We start from the raw sequence: 16,243 nt of genomic DNA on the forward strand, positions 1-16,243 counted from the left end.
TGACTAATGTTTTAATGAATTCTTGTTCCCTGTAATGAATGTCATTAAAAGGTCGGCATTGCTGTAAGCTACTTGTGTCTAGGAATGTTCCAATATTATTTTTTCCTTCCTGATACCAAGTCCAATACCAAACTATGCATGCATCAGCCAATATCGAGTACCATTTCAATACCAGTGTGTTAATAGACATATATGTTTGATTATTTTTTTAACAAGTGTATAGTCACAAACCTGTATGGATAAGATATGATTGCTACCATTGTTGTATGGCCTGGCTCAGGTTAAACCTTTTGTACATGAACAAATACAAACTGAATGACAGAACATGACTTGTACACACTGGGGGACAAAAATGGCATATGGGACACTGGAGGGAAGTAGCAGGGTCCAGTTTCGAGCTAGTCCTAGAGCTAGGGTTAGGGTTATTTGCATGGTATTGCATCAGTGTATGCATCAGACTTGAATACTCACCAAATACCAGCATTTTAGTCTTTATTGAAGGCATTTAACAATCTGGTATCAGTAGCAGAACAACCCTACTTGTGTCTATGTTTACAGTATCAGAATGTAAATTATGGAGTCAGTCAGCATAAAATTATACCCGTTTTAACTCAGCAACCAGACCAGACCAGCAAAACTGGAATCTGACCTGACGCTAAACATTATAGGTGTCTTTACTGCAATACTTTTACGTAAGCGTACTATTCTTTGTCCTTTGTAATAATGTAGCGGTTAAGACTCCAGTCTCTAACGGGAGTCACAAATATTCTGCTGCACAACTACACTGCAGCACTACAAGAGCTCCCCCTGTTAGATCTTCCCACCCCAGTTGGCAGGGTTTCCTGCTGTCTAAAGGTAATATACTGTACCAGAAGAAGTGTTACTGCATTCTTGGCTTAGTATGCTAGGCATACAGCAGCAGTGTAGAAACCTGAGACAGAGCTGAACAATGTGCTCTAACGCTCGCTCATTAAACATAAAGTTTTATTAGTTGCTGGAAACTGTATGTCAGTCAAACAGTGGTGGGCAATGTCATTAACTTGTTGAACACCAAGAATTTATGATGTACAGCGACATGGGCAACATAAATATTGATGTTCATCTGGTGGACCGAGCAGTGAATCTGTTGTTCATGCAGAGGCTGCAGGGTGCTGTTACTGATAAATGCTGCACAGATGACAGAGGAGCCTATGGGACCTGAATCACAGTCTGACAACACAAGTCAACAAGAAGATACTCCAATCTCTATAACAACCGTCTCAACGGTGTCACAGTGTTTGTAGATATCAAGGTCCCCAGGTTTTTGAGTCTTTGCCCTAAAGAGTGCGACTGGTAGCAGGCGACAGCCTTCTCTCATGAAAACAAAAGACAGACAACAAAGCAGTCCAACAACACTGGTGATAGCTCTCCCAGTTTGGTCTACTCGGTTCTGCGTTTTGCAGTTTAACAAACTGGAGCCAATCAGTGCCTCCTCTCCCTGCTTATCTCCTTACAGACAGGTCAGTCACACTTGTGTCATATTAACATTTCAATTCCCAGATTCCTGCCTCAACACAAAGGCCGGCGCAGATGAAAGCACAAAAGCTCTGGCTTTTAAATGTAATTCATTATAAATGCAAGCATGTTGCCTGATAAGGTGAAGCAAGGACACAGTGGGATACTGAAATAACAGCTCGCACTTGGTTTCCTTCAGACTTCAATAAAGAATAATTAAATAAATGCCATTGAGCACGCACAATGCAGCTAACCCGATTTTGGACATACTTGCCGTGGCATGCTTGTATATCCACAATGCTCCACACTGTGTTAATGTTCTCCGCATTAATCCTGTCATTCAAAGCCCCTCCACAACATTTACATCCATCCTATTATCCTAATTAATTAGTCCAATAACAACAGGGTCAGTTTATTTTCCCACAAACAATTACGTTGTAATGATGATCTGGAAACAGGTAATGATGGGTAATAAGTGGAGCGAGGAATCCACCAGGGGTCAAACAAAGTCAAAGATGCAGTGATAAACACAGAGGGGTGAGGGGAAGAGAGACAGGCAGAGAAGGACGGCTGGGAAACGTGATAGAGTTGAGAGTGAATATAGCAGAAGACTGGTCCGTAGCTGATTGACTTATTTACAGACAAGTTACCTGAAGAAGAGATGAGTTTCCAGCTGATGGAAGGCTCTGGTTTACCACTGGCTTGGCACATCAGGGTGACGTTGTGGCCTTCATTTACCACAATATCTCTCGACAGGTTGATGATTTTCGGTGGTACTGTGAAGGAAAATGAAAAATGGGAAAATTTAATAAAGAGGAACTCCAATTTTACACATCAAGCTCAGTTTACTTGTCGTGAGAAGTGCTACTCTGCATATGAAAACAAGTGTAGAGGCCGTTTTGAGATGGCAATTTTATAACAGAAAAGCTGCGTTATAAAGCAGGTGAGGAGTCTGATAGACATGGACATTTACCAGCCAGGGGAAACTTAACGAAATCTAATGAAGAGCAATGATCGTGGCAAGTGTAAGATCCAGCAATTTTCAAGCTTAAAGGGAGAGTTCAACCCCAAAATAAAAAATACATATATTTCCTCTGGCTTGTCGTGTTATTTATTCATAGACTGTTTAAGCATGAACCTGCTAAAACAAAGGCATTGCAGGAACGTTGCTGCAACAGAATTTTAGTGATCTTATGAGTTGCTGGAACATCACATGTGACGCTGTAGCAAACCACCAAATGAAAGTTATATTGCATGCAATGTCCTTACTAAGACAGGGTCATTGCCAGAACATTATGTTTTAAGTGTAATGTTGCAGTAATGCTGTTGCAACTTAAAGTTTTAAGGGTAATGTTGCAGTAACTTTGCTGTAAAATAACATTTTAAATGTAATGTTGCAGTAAAGTAATTTTAGTAAAGTAATTTTGCTGCAGCATAACATTTTGAATGTAATGTGGAAATGTTACATATCACCTTTAGTGTTCGCCTGCAATGTTGTGCTGTGGTCCTAGTAGTATTTGTTCATAAGATATACTGAAGTAGCAGATCACATGACATGGTTAGGGTACATTTGAATAAAGAATACAAGATGTTTGGTGTGAAGGACTATGACTCACTCTGTATTGAGTGTTTCATCAGACTGACTGTTACTTCGGGGCTTTAACTGAGTGCATACAGTAGATTGCTGCTTTCTCTCCTGCTCTGCTCCATGCTTGACTGTTACAGTGCGTAACCACCGTCTCTGCTTCTCACAGCAGTTGGCTTTATGTTGTTTTTCAGTTTCATTCCCTCGTGGTGAATATCAGGTATTGTACTGTAGCTGTGCCTTTTGTGCACATATGATGTACTGTGACGCGTCCTTGCACGGTGAGGTGTGGACTGGTTATTGATTTCTCATCCAGTTTGTGTAGTGTGTGCAGACCCATTTTGTTTCCCTTTCTTTTACACAATTTAAGTAATCGTGATGTAAGAAAACATACCACAAAGATTTTTTTCTCATAAAGGTAGTTGTTTATGTTCTATAAAATGTCCCTTGCAGTCGTAAGTAATCAACTGTAGTGTCTTGCCTTAAAAGTCGATGGAAGGTGAAGGATCGTAAACGTCATATGGATTGTAAAATTTTCAATTTACAAATGTTGGTTTTGGCTACAAAAAGTGTACCTTTGTCAACCAGTGACCTACATGACTTAATTTTTAGAATATATGTGACAATGCCCAACACTGTCAAAAGCTATGCGTATATATACCCATATTTTATACCCATAATTTATTTTATCTTCTACAGAAAAATTAAAATGCTTCATAAGGCAAATTACGCTCTTTGTTTAAGTATCTGGCCCACAACTGTTTCAATTCACTCTACCTGCTTTTGTAACATTGTTTTTGGCAACATAAGGCAGCTTTTTTCTGTGAAACTGCTCTCATTAACCCAGTGTACACTACCTGCTCAACACCAAACAGCAGACAGACACAGTTAGAGGTGCGCTGGTAAACACAGTGGAGCATTTAGCAGCTAAAGAGCCAGATATTTCCCCCAGGAGTTGGTGGAGACCAAAAACAGAGAAGAAAGAGAGTAAATATTGGACTTTGTTTTTGCGATGTGGACACAAAGACGACTCCTGATGAATGAGAACATGTCCCTTGGTGTGGACATAGGGTCAATATTTTCCACCAAAAGCACATTGCTAGGCGTCAATTTGGTAATGAACCACAACAAACATTTTTTAACTGTTCAGTGGGTAAATCTTGACTGTGGAGATGAGTTAAAACACATGACATGAACATGCTTACATGTCATGAGAGACATGCTGCACTTTGCATCCTTTCCTTCTGCATCATTACTGGCAAATAAGATGCATACTGCTGCCTCAATTTTGAAGGTCTCCCAAAGGCCTGGTGGTCTGACCTGTACTGGATCTAGCTGTTTGTGGAAGTCAGATCAAAGAAATCCAGGGTGGTGCAGAGAGTCCACTTACTCATGGGACCTGACAATGGATTTAGGCTGATCATGTGGCACACAGGACTCACTCAATGCTCTGTTTCTTGATGGTTGAAAATGAGAAGAAGAATAAGTCCCATTGTCCCACAGAAGGGAAATGGGTTAAAATGTTGGCTACGAAAGGCTTAAAATTAATATACACTTCAAAAATCTTAATTTACTATAGATAAGACTCTCATAAATAAAAAACAACAATATATCCAGATAAATTTGATCACTTCAGCCCCTTACTGCCACAAAATGTCTTTGAAAAGACAGAAAATGAGCTCTGTTGGCCACAACCCCTGTGTGTGTTGCATTAATGAAAAGCCCAGGATGTCCTTTTTTGAGGACAAATAAACTACACGCATGGTGTTTGAAAAAAAATGAACAAAAACGTTAACGCTGCAGGTTAAAAATGTTCATGGGTATTAAGTTTAAAGGAACAGCGCAACCCTGGGAAGAGGACCTGCTCCCTCTGCAGATAATAAATGGTTCATTCTAAAGTAATTGAAACACAATTTCAGGTAATTATGCACCAATGAAAACATGAATATTATATTATTATAATTTCTGCCATATCCTGCTAATGAATCCTTTATATACTTCACTAAAGTATTAACATTTTTTCTTTCATGTTGTCTCAAATTGAATTGAGAGAAAAAAAAAGCAAAAACAGAAAATGAAGATGCTTATGAAGATAATTTAAAAAAAGAAAAAAAAAAGATGACGATATAATGAAATGATCTAAAGTCTGCACTCACCCTCTACTTTATTAGGTACACCTGTTAATGCAAATATCAAATCAGCCAATCACATGGCAGCAACTCAATGCATTTGAGCACATAGACATGGTCAAGACAACCTGGTGAAGTTCAAAAAGGGAATCAGAAAGGTGATTTAAGTGACTTTGAACGTGACGTGGTCATTGGTACCAGATGGGCTGGTCTGAGTATTTCAGAAACTGCTGATCTACTGGGATTTTTATGCACAACCATCTCTCATCTCAAAAGAGAAAATATCCAGTGAGAGGCAGTTTTCTGGGTGAAAATGTCTTGTTGATGTCAGAGGTCAGAGGAGAACGGCCAGACTGGTTCGAGACGATAGAAAGGCAACAGAAATTCAAATAACCAGTCGTTACAACCAAGGTCTGCAGAAGACCATCTCTGAACGCACAACACGTCGAACCTTGAAGCAGGTGGACTTCAGAAGGAGAAGACCACACAGGGTCTCACTCCTGTCAGCTAAGAACAGGAAACTGAGGCTACAATTCACACAGGCTCACCAAAATTGGACAATAGAAGATTGGAAAAACATTGCCTGCTCGATTTCTGCTGTGACATTCAGATGGTAGTGTCACAATTTGGCGAAAACGACATGAAAGCATGGATCCTACCTGCCTTGTCTCAACTGTTCAGGCTGGTGGTGGCATAAAGGCATGGGGGATATTTTCTTGGCACACTTTGGACTCCTTAGTACCAACTGAGCATCCTTTAAATGCCACAGTCTACCTGAGTGTTATTGCTGACCATGTCCATTCCTTTATAACCACAGTGTGCCCATCTTCTGATGGAGACTTCATGCAGGAAAACACACCATGTCACAAAGCTCAAATCATCTCAAACTGGTTTCTTGAGCATGACAGTGAGTTCACTGGACTTCAGATGTGCAGCCGACAAATCTGCAGCAACTGTGTGATACTACCATGTCAATATGGACCAAAATCTCAGAGTTATGTTTCCAGCATTAGTTGAATATATGCCATGAAGAATTAAGGCAGTTATGAAGGCAAAAGGGGGTCCAACTCAGTACAAGCAAAGTGGTCGGTGAGTGTATACCAATTGCAATCTGGGTACTTTTCAAGTGTCAGGCGACTACACCTTCAGTGTGCTGCTGGCAGGTAGAGAAGAGATGACGCAGTTGAAGGAGAGCCAGCCCCAGAGAACCAGGAGCTGGTCCCTCTGGGAGAAGGTTTGCAGCAAGAGCTCTATGTTGGCATTCTGCTGCGAAAGTTAAAAGCTTCATGCCCATTTAAATGTGAATGAATCACTGATGAGCGCTAGTGATGTGTAGAGGAGGAATAAGTCATATTTTGGTAGAGCTGTTACATTTTAGAAACAAGGAAAAGGCGTCAGTCACATTCATTTATGAGACAATCCTCATTCCTTCTCCCCACTGACGGATGCAAAGCAGTTTCTAATGAATAATGCAGGCACTTCACCAGAGCAATTGTTTTTGAATGTATAAGGATATGAATTACACCCTACAACTAAACAGATTGCCTTTAAACAGCACAAACACAATATCCTCGCACAAATCGATAAAGGGAAACGATGTTTATATGAAAAAGGAATCAGTGTCATGTTTAATTCACCCCGCGTTGTGACGTAATGTTTTAATCCCCCGCGGACGAGTAAAGCTTTTTGTTTGCGAGCTCTGAATCCAACAAGCAGACAGAGATGGGAGATGCTCTTTCCTTCCTGACGCCAGTGGAAATGAAGTCCACGCAAACTGTTTAGCCAGCACTTTGGGTTCATTTCAGGTCACCGAAGCACTCGGAGCAGAGCACACACCGCTGACCAAACTGTTAATTCACCTGCAGCAACTTTGCTGTGTTGTACACAGACCACACAATTATTTCCTATCTTTAGTATCATTACTCTATCCAAATACTTGCCTTAAATGATCAGGTTAAGCAGAACACTCCTGTCAAAAACGCTGAATTATAATGCTGTTAGTTCAGATTTCTCTTTTAAAATTCTAAGCAAATTAGAGCATATTTAAATGGATGCATCATTTGTATAATTCAAACACTATTTCACAGAAATTGTAACACAAGAAAATACTGCCTTGATGCAAGTAATCTACTTGGAAGTTTCACTGTGATTTTTTTTTTTTTTTTTTTTATCAAGCAGTAGTGTCTTGCCTTAAAAGCTGATGGAAGGTGAAGGATTGTAAAATTTTTAATTTACAAATGCTCCTTTTGGCTACAAAAAGTGCCCCTCTGTCAGCCAGTAACCTACATGACTTCATTTTTAGAATATATGTGAAAACAGTAAATGTCAAAAACTTATAACTATATATTCCTTATATAACGCCTATTTTTTTTACATGGCTATAATAGACAATGTATCAAATGAAAATGTAAAAAAACGGTGTTTCATGAGGTAAATTAGCAGCTGACAGAGCTGTTCCACCCACATCTGTTTTAATTCACTCTGCCTGCTTTTCTACTTTTCTGGCTGTTTTTAGCAACATAAGGCAGCTTTTTTTCTATGAAACAGCTCTCATAATAAACCCACTGTACACTACCTGCTCAGCACCAAACAGCAGACTGACACAGAGATGCACTGGTAAACATACTGGAGCATTTAGCAGCTAAAGAGCCAGATATTTTCCCCAGGAGTTGGTGGAGACCAAAAACAGAGAAAAAAAGAGAGTGAATATTGGACTTTGTTTTTGCGATGTGGACACAAAGACGACTAATGATAAGTTTGCCATATCGACTTTATAGGTTATAATGTGTCAGTGTTATGTATACGGTTAAAAGTCTGAGGACGATCCTTTTTTTGTTTTGATTTTTAAACTTTCTGCTTCCTTGCTTTAGCTGCTCTAACAAATTCTAAGAAGTATCTGAATGAGCTAAGCTTGAAATAATGACCAAGTGAGGCAAGGCGGAGCTAAATATCTACATTCAAGCAGGGCTGGGCAATAAATCAATATAACATCATATGCAAGTATGTCATAAGTGTTGTCTTTTCCAGGTTTTAAAGGCTGCATTACAGTAAAGTGATGTACTAAACTTACCACACTGTTCTAGCTGTTCTATTCTTTCTTCTTACCCACATAGTCATTATCAGTGTTGAGCAGTAATGCATCATGCAGTAATATATTACTGAAACATTATTACTGTACCCTATAATAACAACTTCCAAAACAGTAACTATATTACAAGTAACTTTGAGTTACTTTGGGACCTATAGGCTATCTTATGATGAGTTATATGTGTGGCACATCAGGTCATGTCAGCTGGTAGTAAAGAGCTACACAAAGACAAAAACAACCTTTTCCACTGGCACTTTTTGCCATTGCGAGCCAAACCATACCACGCCGAATCGCATTTCTCTCATCACTTTCCCCATCTGCATACGCATGCACACACACACTTTTTAAAGGAGTTATAAGTAAAAAGCAACTTATTACACTTTCTGAGTAACTTGCCCAGCACTGGTCATTATACACTACACAATACTGATGATTACATGTTAAAAATCTCTTTCTGTTCTTATTTTGTGAAAGCACAATCCTTACATTATTTTTGCAATATCACCAAATATCTATATCCAGGAATTTGGTCAAACATATTGTGATAGTTCAGCTACAGGCCTACACTCAGGTAAAAACACAGTGAACTGGAGAGGAGCTCTGAATGGGACATGTTGAGCTTGTAGCTGCTGGTTGATGTTTGTGTTAGGGATTGGAAGGAGTTCAACGGCGCTTTCCGAACACTGTGAAGGCTCGCACCTCTTAACTGCCTCAGCAGTTTTTAAAAATTCTACGGCAGAAAAGTTGGTGTAGCCATAAAGCCTCGAAAGAAAAGCTTTTGTGTAGGGCTTTGACACCTTATTAGCCTGGATCAGCATTATTGACAGCAGCGTTACAGCTCTGTCTTGGATTTAATGTCAGCCTGCACGGTGCCAAAATGAGGCTCTGCGAGCGATATCCAGAACAACACTGGAGACATGTTCAGACTGAACCCCTGCGCAAGGCACGGCATATCTGATGAACTTCTCACGGTGCTTTGTAATCTAAAAATCTTATTTCCCTCAAACAAACACAAAGAATCTCTGAACTGGCTGAGATCATTTCACCTGTTTCCAATGTTTCACTTGTTAAGAGCTCCTCCTGGATGTCTGCACCAGTAGTGAATTGATTCAAAATAAATTCTTAAAACACAATTACTTGTATTGTGTTTGCACATTCTGCTGTATAAACTAGACCTGCAAAAACGTATTGATTTCTTAGCAGCCAGACAATTTTATGGCTACCAGTCTTTTTCTCAAGGCAGGCTGCTTAATCAAGCTGTCTCCTCAATGAATTATTGGACAAAGATGCTCTCGGGCAACCGCCTTAACTATCCACAGCACATGAGAGTGATGGTGCTGTGAGAGGGGGTTAAAATAAGCAATCTTTCAGTAACCTATCTGGATAAAAAGAGTTTCATTTCCAGGTTCATTGTGCTTACATGTAGCACTAACCAAGCAAAAGGAGAACCGTTTTCTAAGGCAATTCACATGGATCAAAGCAAGCTGTAAGGAAACAAAACTATTTCAAGTACTGTAGATGATGTCAAACAGTCTCAGTGTTAAACTTTATACAGCAATTTTTGGAGCACAGAGCAAATTGCCTCTGAGCAAGCAAAGGATGGATCTATAATACGGAGCACTTTGTTCAGGGAAAATATTACCAGCTCCAGTGGGAATGCTGCTGCAAGCTGGAGACAGGTGGTTACAGTCAGGAGTGTAAACCAGCACGCGTGGACGCAGTCGTCGCCGTGACCTTTGGATTTTTATGAATCACTCTAGTAGAAAAGTAAAGTAGTTCTGGTGGATTCTACTGCAGAAAGAAAGTAGGTTCCTGCATGAAACTGCTCACAGCAAGATCTGTGGATTATCTTGAATAAGCAGGTCATGACTTTTGGAAAGAGACGCTGGTTCTGAATTTTTCAAATATACTTTTTTGGTGCTTTGAGCACCACCAGCCGAGTACCATTTAGTCCCTTTATATCTCTTTTTATCTCAATCTAGATAGATAAATAGCACTACAGGCCAAGGAAAAAAAACATACTTTTGATTTTGGGGTGAACTGTCCATTAGTCAAAAAGTTTAGATTTTTGAGTTCATTTTACTAAAATATATGTTGATGTTGAATGAAAAGCAGCAATTTCCTGTGTTTTTACCGACTTATTATTTTCTTGTACACACAGTTTAGTGAAAATTAGTCAAAACATTGCAAACACAGCATTGCAGATTTCCCAACATGCTTGTGAGTTTCATATTTTTTAAAAATGTTTATTCAATTTAAATTGATATAGCCTAATTATTCTAAGTTAAACTGCAACACATACATTAATAGTGGTAATAATGGTTGTAAAAATATGTATTCAATGTTTTTATTTTCATATGACATGTGGTCAATTTCTTGTTCAACATAATTAATAATTTGTATTCACATAACATAACAAAAACAAATTTTTACAAGTGGTGCAGTTTTATCCTGAACACTTTTTTCTTTCTTAACTTAAAACTGCTACAATTTCCTGTTTTTTAAGGTGATAGTTTGAAGAAAACATATATGAAGGAAGCTTGATGCGTGTCTGATATATTTTTCAGGTAAGTCATGATTGAACCATGATGAAGGTTAGTATTGAATCCATTCCCAACTCTCCTACACTCAAAATGTAATACATTCACTAGGAGCACTTTCACATATTGTCTTTGTGTCAATGTTGGAACAAAGTGTCTCCAACAGGAGCAGCTGCAGCTGGAAGTCATCTGTGAGACGTGAAGAATGGATCAAATGGAAAATGTTAAAGGAAATCAATTTGGTTCAACTTAATATCTTAAGCTTATTGAACATGATCTCTCAAGTTAACTTGACTTGACTTTATTGTTTTTTACAAAACTCAAATAAGACTTTAAACTAATTATTCAAGCTGAGTTCAGTTAACTTACATTTTTAAGTTGAGTCAGCTCAAAATTATGTTTAAGTTGATCAGAATTGGCATTTACAGTGGTAATATCATACTTGATGAACTTATAATTGTAATATTAAAATACTAAGTTACATTAGCCCTAATTGATTTGACTAATTTATTCAATCTAAGTTCAGTTAACTTTAACTTCAGTCAGATCGAAATTATTTACCACAGACAAGAAAGTTCTTGTGTGCAAGCCATTTCAGCTAAATCTTTTAGTTGAGCAGAACTGGGGTTTACAGTGGTAATATAATAATAATAATAATAATGTTAAAATGCTTTCAAGTTACATAAGCCCTAACTAACAGTGTTAACACATGGTGAGTGAAGTTGAAAATATGACATGTTTTATTCCCTGTAAGACACATTCATCTGTGTTAGATGCACAGTGAAGCTCTCATGAATTTGACTGTATCACTTCACAGATGAATGCATTTTTTTTAAAAGCAGCGATTCAGTTTAAATTGATTTTCAGCTGGATATTATGTCCCCACTGATCCAACGGTTGTTGTGATTTCTGCTGCAAGGAGACACTTCATTGCAGTTCAGAGTAAACAAGGTCCTCTTGTGCACAGCTCAGAATACGCTTTACATAATAGAATAGAATAGAAAAAAAACAGATGGAAAACACACAAATAAGCTGCTTTTTTGTGCAACTCTTCCTCAAGGAAAAAAAAAGAAATGTAAAAAGAAAAAGATTAAATCAGAGCGTGCAAGTGCTGTTAGGGCATATTTAAGCATGATTTTAATGTAGATACTTATGTTGTTGATTTTATGTAGATTATTGTTGATTTATCACTGAGAAACTCCCAGATATTTTTCAAAACAGGAAACAAAAAGATTTAAATATTTATGATATAACAGTGTAAATAATTCCATGACTATATTCCAGCTTCATTATGTAAATGCACAAATGCCCTCCTTTATTTTCTCTTCAATATTTTTTAGATAAATTTATCAAATGCATCTTTCCCAGCTGCTGGTTGAGCTTTATTATTTTGAAAAGAGATAATATTTCCTTTTTGTGATTATGTGAATGTCAACATGGAGAACATCAGTACATCAGTGTTGATAATGTTGTACAGATCAATGCTGATCAAAAAACATATATCAGACTATGACCTTGAGCTTTGAATAATTTAGACAATGCCCCTAAAGAACAGTTTGAACATATTAAGAACATTCATAAATACACCTTAAAAGATAGGTTAGACTGAAGCTAATTAAACAGTATGAACTAACTTAGTTGCCTAAGTTAGTTACCCACTGGATTTCTCAAGCTAATACAGTTTTAACACCAAAATTAGCGCGTATATGCAAGTTTTTTAATTGCAAAACACATTAAAAAAAATAAATAAATTGGCAATGTGTGCTGGAAAGCCTTGTGTGTGCACGCGAGCAGGGAGAAAGAGGTTTTTAAATGTTATTGTAGGTTTAGTCCTCAGTACTTTTGTAGCTTCTAACTGAATGTCTGTGGTTTGAAGTTTAGTTTCTCTCTTCCATCCATGTTTGTGCTTTCTGGTATCCGGTGTTGTGCAAGTTCAAACTTAAAAAGCTGAAAGATCAGTTTACACAGGTTAAAAGATCGATTTCATGTTCATAGTTCATTTTGAATTTTGAATGGAGTTAACAGTTCAGTGGACAGTTTTTTTTTTTTTTATCTAATCAGAGAGAGTGGAGTCTTTATAATGATGGCATGCTAAGTGGTGCATGATATTCATGTTTTATGAGCCAAGTCCCATGATTACTCACCAACAACAATTCACAACAATTTGAGGATGTTTCACACTGCAGCAGACAGCAAACTTCAACACCAGCATACTGTTAAAATTTCCAACTGGAGACTCGAAATTCTGACTTTCCCCTGCAAATTGAACGCTCCATAATACATGAGAACTGCAGGGCGATGACGAGTGAGACGAGACAGAGGAGAAGAGTGAATATAACACGCATCTATCGTCTGTTTATCATTGTAACAAATTCTATTCGTCAGTGTCGTTCATACACTTCATGCTGCATGATCAACCAAAGTTTTTACACCACACTGACATTTCTGTCCATAATCGCACGCTCTGTCTCTCTGTCTCTGCTGCGATCTCACTTTTTTTAATCAGCTGACAATTTGAGCACTGTCATCTCTCTCATAAGGTTCACGTTCATTAGCTGCAAACAATGAACGTCACTCTTTTAGCACATTCAAGTACAACACCGGTAACTGCTTTTCTTTACTTTCACGTTCGTTGTCAGCTGATAGGAGTCGTCTTAAGTTGTTGATGATGACAACCCACCATTATTTTAAATGTCAAATCAACGTTGGGCTTTTGTTGTAAAGGATTATTTGAATGTGTTTGCAGATGCTCAACTGAAGACAAGTGGATCTGCAGTAAATACACACCTTCACGTGTCAAACTCTACTGTACTGGGCTGATGCAGCGAGTCAAACTGAGTCAAGCCAAGCAGCACATGTATCAAAAAGTGGAAAAGGAATTGCTGAAGTTACCATCAGAGATGATAAACCTTCATGGCAAAAACATCTGTGTCCACCTGATGTCATGTTTCCAGAAGCAGAGTGTATAAATACCCTGCACAGTCATTTAATTCAGGATTGAATGTCAGTTGTACTCTTTCCCATCGAAGACAAAACCCAGATGTTACTGGGGCGTTAGTGAGCTTTTTTCCGGTGTAAAAGGGGCTTATCTCAGACTGCTGAAGCCCAACAGTGTGGATTCTGTCCCCATCTCTCCCACTGCAGTCACATTAGAGCAACTCTATCACCAAATAAAAGAACGCTGATGTCAGTTGACTCTGCAAAACCCCAGATTACGCTCAATGACAGTGTTATTTGTATGTCAGATGCCAATGCCTCACTTCAATAACTGAGCATGGGAATTTGTCTGGTTAAGGTTAGACAACATGATTACTTGGGTAAGGTAAGGGATAGATCCTGCACTGTAAGAATAGTCTGTGCAAATACAGGCAAATGTATCCTGTTGCTATGAAGGAATTTTATATATTGATTTTTGACAGGCACTTTAACCTTATTTTAGAAAATGCATTGCATTGTGGGAGCAAGAACATCCTCAAGGTGCTAAAAGTGAAAGGGAAGTGGCCATTACACACTCAAAGTCAAAGTTTCATTTGGATTTTGGGTATGGAGTGACCTTTTCTCATACATCTGTGGTAAAAAAAAAAAAACAATTCAACATTACATTTTTGTGAACTTAAGTGATTTATGTAGTGCCAGTATTGTTTTAGTTACAAAAAGTTGCTCAACTTTTGTCAACCGGTGTGTCAATAATGTTACAAGCACGGTATATCATTTAAAGCCATTTTGGGACTCTAATGCAAGTTTTGTATTTGGAAATGATTGCTAACTTGAAACTTTCCCTTCCATTGACCAGATTTTCCAGCAGTTGCTGTTTTCACTGCCAAGGGTAGAGGACACTCTGACAAAAGCTGTCACAAGAAGACAAGAACCATCGGAATTCAGCAGCAGCAGAAGAAGAAGATGATGCCACACTGGTATCACACACACAAAGTGATAAACAAAAGTAAACAGTGGTGTTGATATTCTGCTTAAACATGTCTGTCACAAAAACACTGCTTTCTCAGTATTTTTTCTGAAAAATACATTTTTTGATGCAACTAACCATCATTCAAGTGCTGATAAAAAAAAAAAGAATGATGCCAGAACAAAATGTTTTTGTGTCTGAAACTATCAGATCTGTTCTTACTTTTGATATGATCAGTGTTAACATATTCCTAGAACTGAATACTCTGTGGGTGTTGAATTTTGTCAAAAACAGTGGCGAGGGAAGAGTTAACTAAAAATACACTGGTAGTTTTCTACCAGGACATTAAAAGATTCTCTTTTCTTACAGTGGTATGACAGTCAGACTTGTTATACATGCATTCATCAATCCATTGCACACACTAAACTTCTGACAAAGGACACAGAATGGCAACAAATGTTAGCATTGCATGACAAGTAAAATCTTCTAATATGTACAGAAGTTCTCAGATGCGAAGCCAAGGTACGTTTGCGTCATTCACACTTTTAACTTCTGGTCTGTTTGTGTTCATTAAGCCCAAACAGCCAGTGTTGAGACGTCAGCCGTAACCCTGTCTGGGGAAGCATTCCTGCGTTTTTGCGTTTGAGCTCAGGCCCTGAATGATCTCGATACTCAGCAGAAACCGTTGTTGACTCTCGCTGCCCACTTCTTTCGGTTATTTCCTCTTACATCCATCTCTTTCCATCTTTACTCTCATCTCTGAATGCTTCTAAAGCAGATTGATAAAGCTCCAGGATTTTTTTTTTTTTTTTGTTGAAACATTTTCAGCTCATGTCTTTCTATCAATTCATGCCACCTTGGTCAAAGTCGTATCTAATTGTGTCTTTCCATTGACTTTTGAAAAATCACACCACATCTAAAATTGGCTTTGCGTTCTGCCTGAACACACAGGTATACTGAGCTGCATTACAAAAGGATCACTTTATGGCTGGTGTGGAGAGGAGGGATGAATATAATGGTCACAACAAGTAACTCTTTCAATGTAGGTATGGGTGTGTGATTAATGTATCAAAGTGGACATAAACCACAGTTTTTACACTGTATAATATTTATTTACAGCAGTAGTTCCCAAACTTTTTAGGCACATCCCCAACAGGCTGACACACCCACAATCCCCCACACCGTCAAAACATAGCCACTATTTACAGGCTTGGGGCTTGGGGAGTGATGGTTTACATGTAACAGGATTAGGTAAAATGGATTTTAGAAAAAAAGGTCATTTTATTCCATTAGAATTACAGATTAAAAAAAAGATGGATTCAGATTACAGATACAGAGAATATTATTCAGGAGAGTCGTATTGACCAGAGGTGGGGAATTACCCTCCATTTCCTCCAGCAAATTGAATCCTAAACCCTGTATTTGACTAAAATACAGACTTTGCTCATCCAGTGCAAATGTGCTGCACAAAACACAGATGTGGGAGGGTAATTTATAAATTAC

The 16,243-nt window shown here is 38.2% G+C and overlaps 1 protein-coding gene across 5 annotated transcripts in view; it reads right to left on the reverse strand.

Moving 5' to 3' along the window:
• Nucleotides 1-16,243, reverse strand: part of ntm (neurotrimin) — a 692,414-nt gene that overhangs the window by 37,009 nt on the left and 639,162 nt on the right. For all 5 annotated transcript variants that reach the window (XM_084730699.1, XM_084730700.1, XM_084730698.1 and 2 more), the window contains one exon: nucleotides 2,145-2,270. In XM_084730699.1, coding sequence (XP_084586825.1) covers nucleotides 2,145-2,270 — 126 coding nt within the window. The remainder of the gene's footprint in view (nucleotides 1-2,144; nucleotides 2,271-16,243) is intronic.

Source organism: Lutjanus erythropterus, chromosome 11, assembly GCF_056507025.1.
Source record: "Lutjanus erythropterus isolate fLutEry1 chromosome 11, fLutEry1.hap2, whole genome shotgun sequence".
Classification (NCBI taxonomy): domain Eukaryota; kingdom Metazoa; phylum Chordata; class Actinopteri; order Lutjaniformes; family Lutjanidae; genus Lutjanus; species Lutjanus erythropterus.